General features: G+C 36.2%; 1 protein-coding gene across 1 annotated transcript; it reads left to right on the top strand.

Annotated features, from left to right (window-relative positions):
- The first annotated feature begins 2,159 nt into the window (after positions 1 to 2,159).
- On the top strand, positions 2,160 to 8,467 carry fam161b (FAM161 centrosomal protein B). The gene is made up of 8 exons (XM_073826592.1): positions 2,160 to 2,485; positions 3,524 to 3,966; positions 4,558 to 4,889; positions 4,962 to 5,083; positions 7,177 to 7,344; positions 7,430 to 7,529; positions 7,615 to 7,781; positions 8,155 to 8,467. Exons 1-8 carry the CDS (start codon positions 2,160 to 2,162, stop codon positions 8,234 to 8,236), a joined length of 1,740 nt encoding a protein of 579 aa, XP_073682693.1. The 3' UTR covers positions 8,237 to 8,467.
- Positions 8,468 to 12,286: the final 3,819 nt, after the last annotated feature.

Below are 12,286 nucleotides of genomic sequence, written 5' to 3'. Positions count from 1 at the left end.
TTATTTTATTTAAACGTGAACATAGGCAACATGTTTCAGTTACATTTATTTATTTATTTTTTTGCAAAACAGATGCTATTTTGTATCTTGTATCCTTGAAAGACATGCTGTAATTGTAAGCTCGCTGGTTCAGTAAATTCAGTGGCCATGCTCAAGCGCTGGTGGGTGGAGACTGTCACCGGTGCAGAGATCATGATATTTGCCGATTCCAAGGAAATGGAGTGTGTTTTGATCTTTCACAATTAATGGATGAGTGTTTGAATGATATCCTCGTAGCGGGCCTGATCACAGCATGGATCAGATGACAATGGTGAGAAAAAAAAAAACAATAATGGCGGAAGAACTTATGGAATACCAGAGTTTGAGTTCAAAAGGAAGACAAATGTCTAACATTTTTCAGTGTATTTATCGATTTAACATTGATTAATTTGTTTGTGTTATTGTTTATACAATTAATTTTGAATCGCTGTTGGCGAAGGCGAACTAATAACAGAGCGTAACTATGAGCGTTTGGGGTTGCTATAGTAACAACATTTACGCTGTTTACATTCAACACAACTCCCCTAGCTAAGAAAAAGCAACAACTACATTTTGATGACATAAAATGTTATTTTCTTTCATATACATAAACACTCGTTTTGATAATTGCTTAAATAATTATTTTATGCTAGTGCTTGCATTCATGAAAATCACTGCTGCCTGTGAGACGTTGTTCAGCCAGCTAGATCAATAATAGTATTTAATGCAACAGTATTTAATTTAATTTTTCACGTTTCATGTTGCTGCCTTGTTTTAAAGTGTTTAAAATTACTTTGCACTATAATGACAAAGCAAAAACGTAATAAATGTATTTAAAATAAAAAACTGAAATACGTACATGTACATTGCATAAGTATTCATACCCTTAACTCAGTACTTGGCTGAAGCACCTTTACAGCCTCAAGTTTTAGGTATGATGCAACAAGATTTGCACATTAACATTTGGCAAATATCTGCCATTCTTCCTCAAGCTCTGTCAGCTTGGATGGGGTCTGGCAGACATTTTTAAGTTTTCTCCAGAAATGCTTGATTGGGTTCAAACCCAGGTTCTGGCTGAGCCACTCAAGGACATTCACAGCGTTGTCTATAAGCCACTCTTGCTTTGTGTTTAGGGTCATTGTCCTGTTGGAAGGTGAACCTTCTGCCCAGAGGTTCTGAATGCTTTGGACTGAGTTTTCATTAAGGCACTGAAAACAGCTTCACAGCATGAAGCTGCTACACACTTTTGGGATGGTGCTCTGCAGGTGATGAGCAGTGCCTGGTTTTCATTTAAACAGGATGCTTAGAATTGAGGTTTATCAGACCACAGAATCTTGTTTATCAGTCTGAGGGTCCTTTAGATACTTTTTTTGCAAATCCCAAGTGTGTTTTCATGTGTCTTCACTGAGGAAAGGATTGAGCATAAAAGCCAAGATCGGTGGAGTGTTGCAGTGATGTTTGTCCTTCTGTAAGTTCTCCTATGTGCATATGATCATGGATCTCACCTAGAGTGACCATCAGGTTTTTGGTCACCAGTCTCTATCAATGGCTCAGTTTGGCCAGGAGGCCAGCTCTAGGAAGAGTCCTGGTTGTTTCAAACTTTCCATTAAGGGTGACGGAGACATGCTTCTGTTAACCTTCAACACAGCAGATTTTTTTTTTGCTCTGAAATGCATTTTCAGCTGTTAGATCTTTTATTAAGACATGTGTACCTTTCCAAATCATACCCATTCAATTGATTTTGCCACAGGTTAACTTCAATCAAAGTATAGTAACATCTACAAGCAATATGAATGCACCTGAGCTAATTTTCAACTGTCCCAGATAAGGGTATGAATACTTATGCAATGGAATCATTTAAGTTTTTTTTATATAAATTTGCAAAGATGTTAAAAGCGTGTTTTTTGCTTTGCTATTATGGTGTATGGAGTGTAGATTGATGTAGAAAAAAGTAATTTAAAGCAGTGAAATGTGTAAACATGAATACTTTTGCAAGGCACTGTATTCCATGTAGACTACAAAAATGTCAAATTCTTTTTTTGTGTGTGTGTTTTCAATTACAAAATTATAGTGTAGTGTCTGTTTCTTTCAGTTCCTTTCTTATTTCATCAGTAAAACAATTTATTAATTTAACAAACAAAATGTTTTCTGTCCAGATCTCTCCCACTTTAGATAGCTCTAGATCTAAAGAGGGAGACAATGTGCATGTTTTGGAAAGCCTGCTGTCTTGTAATGAAGAAAGGAATAAGTCTGAACTATCTCTTGAGTTGCATTTGGAGGCTCTGAAGGCCAAACGCAAGCAGCAGCTAGAGAATTTAGCGCTTCAGCACCAGAATGGCCTGGAGAAGAGGCTCATGCAGAACTCCCTGCTCACCACGAGCACTGAATGGATACTTAAATCCAAAATACTGCAGCAGAGCAACAGTGATCATGATGAACGAAGCTCTGAGAACGACAAACACCACAGGTACTTCATTTCTTAAAGGAGTTCACTTCCAGAATGAAAATTTCCTGATAATTTACTCACCTGTATGTCATCCAAGATATTCATGTCTTCCTTTCTTCAGTTGAAAAGAAATTAAGGTTTTTGAGGAAGACATTCCAGGATGTTTCTCCATATAGTGGACTTCAATGGTGGCCAATGGACCAAAGGTCATTGCAAGTTCAAATTTCGTAATTTCAAATTTTTTGTATTCGTCATCCTTTCTTTTTAAAATGCTTGCTACGGATGCAAAAACGCAGAAAATCGAACCTGATCCGAATTTTTTTATGACGGTCGAAAGTTTCGGAGGCAGTGTGTAAACGTGATTGACACAACGTGGGGTCGTATTTATTTTTTAAAAGGCAAAAATTGCAGTTTCAATGCAGCTTCAGTTCCCCAAAGAACCTTTCAGTGAACAGTTCTTAAAAGAACCATTTTTAAGAACATTTAAAAAATAAAAGGTTCCATGGATGCTCAAGGTTCTTTATAAAGAACTGTGCGTGACTTTTTCTAATGTAATTACGCAATGCATGAAGATGCGTATTTGTGGTTAAAAGGTATATAAATGTTTATTTTTTAAAGATAGATAAAGAAATAAGACCCTTATTCCTCAGCTAGGATTGTGTAGAGTCCTTAGAAACTGCAATTTGGACCGTCTAAGTTTATGTGCTAAAAGCGTAACAAAACCATGCTACTCATTTGAACCATGCCACACTGACCATTTATCTGCTTGGTTCAAATGAGTAGTGATCTTTTGTTACACTTTTGGTGCATAAACATTGAATGTTTATGCACCCCATTGAAGTCCACTATATGGAGAAAATTCCTGGAATGTTTTCCTCAGAAAACCTTATTTCTTTGCGACTAAAAAGAAAAAAAAGACAACTAAACATTTTGGATGACATTGAGGTGAGTAAATTATCAGGAAATTTTCATTCTGGTAGTGAACTTCTCTTTTAAATGCGATAACAATGTTTCCAAAGATGTTGAACTGAAACATACATCATTCGCTCTTGTCCTCAGTTCAAAGGTAATCCTGCGGAATTTTACCTCAAATGGAGTCAAGGCACCAAGAACTACTGGATCAAATTCTCTGGGACTGGTGATAGAGAGACAGAGGAAGCCTCTTCCCCAGGATTCACAGAAAGCCAAAGAGAAGGCAGACCTGGCTGAGTGTCAGAAACAGTTTCACGTTGCTCCTGTCCCTGAGCACATCTCTAAGCCTCTTTATGGTGACCTCATTTATGAACAAGCGCGCTTGAGGAAGGAAGGTCGTGAGCAGAGGAAAGATTTCCTCTTGACCATGCAGAAGCCCTTCAGGTTCCACAAGAGGGAGGAGAAGAAGCAAGAGAGGCTGAAGGAGGAGATGGCCTCTGCCAATAAAAGTGAAAAAATAGAACCAGTTTGTGCGAGAAAACCTATACCGAAAGCGGTCTCAGACCCAAGGTTCTCTGAACAGCTGAAAGGTGCCATTTATTTGTATATTTAATTTAAAAAAATGTATAATATATAATAATTTATATGCTTATGTATGTGCTAAACACCATGTGTGACCCTGGACCACAAAACTAGTCAGAAGGGTCAGTTTTTTGAAATTGAGAATTATGCATCATCTGAAAGCTAAATAAGCTTTTCATTGATGTATAGTTTGTTAGGAAAGGACAATATTTCGCCGAGTTACAACTATTTGAAAATCTGGAAAAAAACTTTTAAAGCCTTTAAAGCTGTCCAAATTAAGTTCTTAGCAATGCGTATTACTAATCAGAAATTAACTTTTGATATATTTGCGGTAGAAAATAAAAAACAATATCTTCATGGAACATGATCTTCACCTAATATCCTATTGATTTTTGGCATTAAAAAAATTATAGTTTTGACCCACACAATGTATTTTTCGGTATTGCTACAAATATACCTGTGCTACTTAAGACTGGTTTTGTCATCCAGGGTCAAATATGTAACACATTTAATTAAAAATCTAACATATTTGAATGAATAGTTCTCACAAAAATAATTTACTCACCTTTTAAAACTGTATTTATGTGATGCTGGTTCAGAGCAGGAGCAGCAAAGGAAGATTCGCATTCATCTGCGAGCTCAGGAGACTCTGAAAGCCTCCTCAGCACCCATTCAAAGACAGGAAGCCAGTGCAGATAGACAGGCCTGCAGTGCTCAGAAGACCAAAAGCATGATGCTGGGTTACTTGGACCAGAAGTTATCCTTCAGACCTAAAACTAACGCTGCCGTGCCTGACTTTGACAAGCTCTACAAGGTTTTTCAACAAAAGGCAATGGAGGCAAGAGAGAGGAGAGATGTCACTCACTGTAAACCTTTCCAGCTGCGCACATCCACGCTACAGCCACGCCACAGGAGCCCAGAAAACCCACAGGTTGCTATTTGAATTTGATTTGAATTGAATTTCTTTGAGGAGTGTGTTTAATATAAAATTTTTCTTGACTAGGAATCTACAGACAAGACAAATCTAAAGAGAAGCAGTTCTTTTGGTGGCCTAACGTCACTATCTATGGATACTCTTCCAACGTACATAACAGATGCTGCCAGGAAAAGATCCATGGCTGTAAGGTGAGCCTGCTGCTTCTTTTTAATGAGTAAAATCAATAAAACATGTCATATTTTATTTTATAATACACATTTGTGGTCTTTTTATTGTATAATTCTTGTTAGCTACACAGGCTATTGGTTATTGTTAATACAAATAGCTATTTAAACATTGTTTTAGGCTAGTATTGTGGGTTCAACACTTTTAAAATGAATTTTAAACATCTTCCCAGAACTTAAAAGAATAGTTTTACCCAAAAATGAAAATTTCTTTCATTAAATACTCACCCTTGTGTCGTTCCAAACCCTTAAGACCTTCGTTCATTTTCAAAACACAAATTAAGATATTTTTGATGAAATCCAAAAGCTTTCTGACCTTTTTTAGACAGCAATGCAACTACCATGTTCAAGGCCCAGAAAGTTGATAAAATAGTTAATGTGACATCTGTGGTTCAACTTTAATTTTATGATGCTTCGAGAATATTTTTTGTGCGCAAAGAAAACAAAAATACTATTTTAACAATTTCCTTACTATCTTGAACATTGCCTGCTGTCTATGCAGAGACAGAAAGCTCTCAGATTTAATAATCTGAATTAAATATCTTTTTGAGTTACGAAGATGAACGAAGGTCTTGGAACGACGTGAGGGTGAGTAATTAATGACAGAATTTTCATTTTTGTGTCTCTTTAAAAACAAGCTGTACAATAATAAAATCAATTATTTAAAGCAATAAAATAATGTGAAATAGATTTGGATTACAGAAATGAAATATGTTCAATTTTTTTTTTTTGTATCTTTTGTATTTATCTTTTTTTCTTTTTTTTTTTGTACAATGTTTGCAACATATTTAGGCTTGTTACAGTTGAGGTCAACAGTTTACATCCCCCTTTCAGAATCTGAAAAATGTTAATTATTTTACCAAAATAAAAGGGATCATACAAAATGCATGTTATTGTTTATTTGGTACTGACCTGAATAAGATATTTCAAATAAAATATGTTTACATATAGTCCACAAGAGAAAATAATAGTTGAATTTATGAAAATGACCCTGTTCAAAAGTTTACTTTGATTCTTAATACTGTGTTGTTACCTGAATGATCCATAGCTGAGCTTTTTTTTGTTTAGTGATAGTTGTTCATGAGTCCTTGTTTGTCCTGAACAGTCAAACTGCCTGCTGTTCTTCAGAGAAATCCTTCAGGTCCCACAAATTCTTTGGTTTTCAAGCATTTTTGCATAAGTGAACCTTTTCCAACAATGACTGTATGATTTTGAGATCCATTTTTTCACACTGAGGACAACTGAGGGACTCATACGCAACTATTACAGAGGGTTCAAATGTTGAATTGTTCAAATACTGTTCCAGAAGGAAAAACAACACATTAAGAGCTGCTTTTTTTTTTGAAAACCATGGAAATGTGTAATTTTTTTTTTTAGTGCTGCCCTTCAGAGGCTACAGAAGAAAAAGTAGGTTAAATTTACCCTAATATTCAAATTCAAAAAAGTCCCCCCCCACCTTTGATGCATGGTTTTTCCTTCTGGAGCATCAGTGAGCATTTGAACCTTCTGTAATAGTTACATATGAGTCCCTCAGTTGTCCTCAGTGTGAAAAGATGGATCAGATGGAAGAACAGCAGGCAGTTTAACTGTTCAGGTCAAACAAGACACTCATGAACAACTATCAATAAACAAAAAAAAATAAAAAATACAGCTGTGGATCATTCAGTTAAGAACACAGCATTAAGAATCAAGGGAGTGTAAACTTTTGAACAGGGTTAATTTTTTTAATTGTAAGTAAACATTTTATGTGAAATATCTCATTCAGTTCAGTACTACATAAAAATAACATGCAGTTTGTATGATCCCTCTTATTTTGGTAAAATAATGAACATTTTGTAGATTCTAAAAGGGGGGTGTAAACTTTTGACCTCAACTGTATATGACTGTGTTATTTTGTGAACTTGAAAAAAAACATTATTTACAATGAACTATATACATATAATAGATGTTTTGTATTCACATATAATTCATTGGATTTAATCTACCTAACACAATTTGACATTTATTTCAGTTTATTGAGATTTTAAAAAGTGATGTATAATCTGCCTGTCATACAGGAGATCTCTGGAGCTGAAGGACCTCAAAGAGGAGGAGAACGCAAAGTGGATGAAGCAGCACACAATCAAGTCTCAAGCTATGAGCAAGGCAGTAGCAATGAGAGCCAAGGCAATGGACCCGCATAAAAGTCTCAAAGAGGTCTACCAAGACAAACTCAAACAGCACCGGTGAGCACTTTGAATAAAACGTCTAAGAGCTTCATTTTATAAACAACCCTAGAATGTAATAACTGATTATGAGTTGTGAACATAGGCAAGCTGATCTAGAGAGGATGAAAGATTATCAAAAAGAGCTAAAGGAAATCAAAACCCGAGTAACAACTCGCCCATACCTGTTCGAGCAGGTGTCGCAGGTACACTACTTAATATTTATAAACCATTCTTCTTCATAATAATGTAGAAAAAAAAAAATTAACCATGTGTACCTAATGATTTCAGAAAAATGCCAAGAATAATGCTGAACGCAGATACAGGAGTACTTTGGAGCAAGCAGGTCTGGATGAAAATTTTGTGAGATCAAAGGGAGGAACAAATAAGGCTATCCATGTGGACAACATGTCTGCGGATGAAGATCATTACACCACTGAAAGCGAAACCCAGAAGAGGTATGAAGACACATGAATGATGGTTTTAAAATTAGTGTTTGCAGTGAGTATGTGTTATGATTATCACAGAGCGGAACAAATCTGTTCAATGCAAAGATTGAACAACGTGTTAAAGTATTTATCCTAGTTTTGATGAAAGGTTTAACATTACTTCCTCTCTTGTGACCCATACCCATCAAAATAAAGTCATCTTACTCAATGGAAATACAGTAGATGTGGTTTTGACATCAAAAGATCTATTTATTATGAATCTTTCATCTTATGATTTTATGTCAGCTTTATTGTAATTGGCATAGCGAAAAAGTAACCATGCAAATATTATGATGTAGCAGTCATATGGATACATGCTGTGCTACTGTCGTTTTATCTACAGTGCAGGAAGTGGGGAAGACAGTGTCACAAATGAGGAGGAAAAAGAAGGGAATGTGGAAACCAAAGAGGAAGAGCTGTGCTGACAGACGCGGTTGGTGGGCCAGTGTATTTCATTCATATTCCACATGTGCAGGGGAGACTGTGGTCAGACAACAAATCGCTGACAGATCGTTTCAGTTTTGAAAAATCGTGTTGTGTATGATTGATTTCGCTTTTCATTTTTACTGTATTTTGAATGACTGTACATTGTGCCAGTGAATCAGTGTGGGGCTTTATACAGCAGAGCCCTTGTGTTTGTTAATGTTTTTACAATAGAGAAGGGATTATGAATGTTCAAGAAATTCCATATGGGTGTCATAACATTTTTAATAAAACAGAAAATCAAAAGCAAGTTTAATTTTACGATTCTGAGTATGTTATGGGGGCTACGGACCCAACAAAGAGAGACATAACCAAAAAACTCTTGGCAACCAGAGGAGCTGCTTATTAAAAGCAGTATATTTGCTTGAGTTCTACTTACTGCACATTAAATCATCTTGTAAACCACAGAAACAGCTTTTGGGTCTGGTGTCAGGCACCCTCAAGGTTCGCAAACAGTAAACTGGGGAAGCCTCATCTTGGCAGGAACGCATCTTCCACCTGGAGTCTGTCAAATGTGGCTTTGAACGTCTGCTATAATTATGAACTAGAACTGTCACAGAGACTAGCTTTATTCATAAAACTCCATTTGAATAAATACACAAATAACATTCTAAGACAACTCTTCTTTAGCACAAGGCCCATCTGAAATTCTCATTCCTAAAGTCAGGCTATTTTGAGAGTCATAGCACTGGTTGAGTAAACAGCCATCTATTGGAAAAAGAGTCTGCGCTAGTGCGTTCGGCCACATTTAGAGCTTTTGACTCCAACTGGCTTCTTCAGCCCTGCTTGGATTTTCAGTGATTTTTTTAAGGAATTAAAGGAATTTGTGTTTCTGTGTAATGGAATGCAAAGTTGTTAGTTATTTTGAAGATTTTAAGTCATAATTTCTGCTTTTGCTGTAACATGATGATCTTACAGATGGAACATAATTACTTTAAACAAGCCGTGTAGAGTGCAGTGTATTTTAAAAGCTAAAATTGAACTTTTGGCGAACATATGATAGCCAGTCTTGTCCATTTTGTTGAATAAGTTGTATATTTAGTGGTTGAAGGAGTGATGACACTGAAAAATGAAATGAGTCAACTGCACATTTGAAAATGACTGCCCAGTTTCACCTCATGATACCCATTCATTTTGTTTTGGAAATACTTTTTTTGTTTGGTTTAGGTGGAAGTAGAGTTGAGCTTTGTTCCAATTCCTATACTAGTATGCACTAGAATTATGTCTTACACTGGTAATAGGAGAGCCAGGGGGTCAAGATCTGGCAGCAGTTTGGTGCGTCATTTCAAAAAGAGTGTATTTACAGATTGTGTGTATATGAACATCACCGCAAAGTCGTGCGAGATGGAAACTTCTTTGAGCACTGAGTTTCAGGTCTGGGGTGTGTTAGTGTAAATAAAACATGGAGGACGAGATGCTGTATTTTTTAGGCCAACCCGGAAGTTTGCATTACACTGGTTTCCTCGACACAAGCTTTTAGATTTAAATTATTACAGAATATAGCTCTTTGAACAACAAAATGTAATATTCTGACATGTTTTGTTCATCACTATAATCTCCACAAATGAACACAACTTTTATGAATGTTAAGCCTAAATACTATAAAAGTAAGAAGATAAGTCACACGACTTCAATCTCATTCCTACTATGCTTCCAACAACTATTTATTTTGCAGGAATTCAATAAACACAATTTTATAAAAGCGGACTAGTGAGTAGATGAGTTTACACATTCAGCGTGATGGCTTTTAAGATCCCAAACACCCAAAAATGAAAATCACCCCATGTTTTACTCAAGCCATCCTAGGTGTATATGACTTTCTTTTTTCAGATGAAGGAGCTATATTAAAAAATGTCCTGGCTTTTCCAAGCTTTATAATGGCAGTGAATGCCTGTTGATTTTTTGTTGAAGTCCGATAAAGTAGATTCATCCATCATAAAAGACGCAATGTTAATGTGGGGTAATAAAGGCCTTCTAAAGTGTATTGATGCATTTTTGAGAGAAAATATAAATATTTAAAACTTTATAAACTCTAATTTCTAGATTCCGCTAACTGTCGTACACGTTCACCAGAGAGTAGGGTAAGCTCCGGTGAGAATATGCTAATCTCGCGAGTACCCAGTATTGTTTCAAGCAAAGGAAAACCAGTTTCCTCTTGGATTACATACACTCTTTAAAAAAAACAAAGGTTCCAAAAGGGTGTTTTTGGAGTGATGCCATGAAGAACCATTTTTGGTTGCCGAAAGAACCTTTCAGTGAACGGTTCCTAAAATAACCATTTTGAAGAACATTTAAAAAAAAAAAATCAACTATAAAGAGCCTTTTCTACATTTGCAAGGTTCCATGGATGTTCAAGGTTCTTCACAGAACCATTGATTCCAATAAAGAACCTTTATTTTTAAGAGTGTAGAAATTCTCCTTTATTTTTCTTTACAAATTCTCGTTTTGTACTTCTAATTCATGACCAGTGGTTTGTTTTGCTTTCTCTCTGTTTCGATGTCACCTACGTCATCCGCTGGAACGCCACTCTCTTGTAAACGTGCATACGACAGTTAGTGGAAGCTAGAGATTATGGTTTATGAAGTTTTAAATATGAATATTTTTCGTACACTAACACATCAAAATGCTCCCAAAAGCCTTTATTAACCCCCAGAGCCGTGTGGAATAGTTTTTATGATGTATGGATGCACTTTATTTTTCTTCAAAATGTCGACCCCCATTCACTGCCAATATAAAGCTTGGAAGAGCCAGAACATTTTATAACATTTGTATTCATCTGAAAGAAGAAAGTCATATACAACAAGGATGGCTTGAGGGTGAGTAAATAAGGGGGTAATTTTATTTTTTTGTGTGAACTATCCCTTTAAGCTTTTTTCAAGACATGTAAATGCTTAAAAATCAAAAGTTGAAAAACTCATTTCCTGTAGAAATCTATGGATGCAGTGTCTGTAGTTTACATTAAAATGCATAAAATAATTATTCCTTTTCATTGACAGTTAGACTGTCTAAGTTGCATGTACAGTGCCTATAGAAAATCATCATACCTCTTTTACATAGTTACTTTATTTGTCATACAGCCTGAAATCAAACCCCATTCCAAATAACTTTTCAGTGGATTCTTCAAGAAACAGCTTACTTTATTCTGAAGTAATCAACACCACTACTATTGATGTTCACTATGCCATAGAAGAACCTTTGCCATCTGAAGAACCTTTCTGTTTCATAAAAGTTTTTTTGTGGCGAAAAAGGGTTCTTCAAATTATAAAAAGATAAGAAAGAGATGGTTCTTTGTGGAACCAAAAATGGTTCTTCTATGGCATTTATGGCAACCTTTTAAAGCACCTTTATATGTAGTCTGGTGTTTAATCTGGAGGTTGACTGCTTGGATTTGAGCAAGTTTGATATGGTATACTCTATAGGGTTTGATCACTTTACCAAACCAGGCATTTCACTGATTAATTTTTAATAATCCTCCAGATTTTTTTTAAATGATATTTTTACTTTAATGATGAGGGTTATAATGTCTACATGCAGACTTAATTTTACTTATTTTCCAGGGTAATGTGACAAAAGGTAAAGGTTCCCTTCCGGAGGGAACTCTACGCTGCGTCCTGGTGGACACTTTGGGAACTGCCTCCAGCATGACCGGTTCTGAAGCAAGCTATAGAACAACGACAGTGAACTAGACACTGGCCGGCGCTAGCCGATGACGTCATCAACACGGCGCCTACTAGTATAAAACGGGCGCCTGTGGATACATCAACCATCTTTTTGTCTTCAGAGTCTTTGTTCTAAGCGAGTAAGTACAAACGATGCCTAGAGAGAAACTGTCCAGGAAGTGTGCGGATCCGTGTCAGAGAAATCTGACACCTGATGACGCACACGACCTTTGTGTGTTTTGTTTGGGTGAAGAGCACGCGCGCTCTGCTTTTGAGGAAGCAGGGTGCGTGCATTGTGAGAGTTTCTCCATGAAGAAACTCCGTTCTCGTTTG

Source organism: Garra rufa, chromosome 21, assembly GCF_049309525.1.
Source record: "Garra rufa chromosome 21, GarRuf1.0, whole genome shotgun sequence".
Classification (NCBI taxonomy): Eukaryota; Metazoa; Chordata; class Actinopteri; order Cypriniformes; family Cyprinidae; genus Garra; species Garra rufa.
This window is presented reverse-complemented; position numbering and strand designations above follow the sequence as displayed.

Coding starts and splice junctions, on each gene's coding strand:
- fam161b (XM_073826592.1), top strand. CDS start 2,160: ATGTTTTCTGTCCAGATCTCTCCCACTTTAGATAGCTCTAGATCTAAA. Junction 2,486..3,523: donor GAGAACGACAAACACCACAG/GTACTTCATTTC, acceptor TCTTGTCCTCAG/TTCAAAGGTAATCCTGCGGA. Junction 7,345..7,429: donor GACAAACTCAAACAGCACCG/GTGAGCACTTTG, acceptor TTGTGAACATAG/GCAAGCTGATCTAGAGAGGA.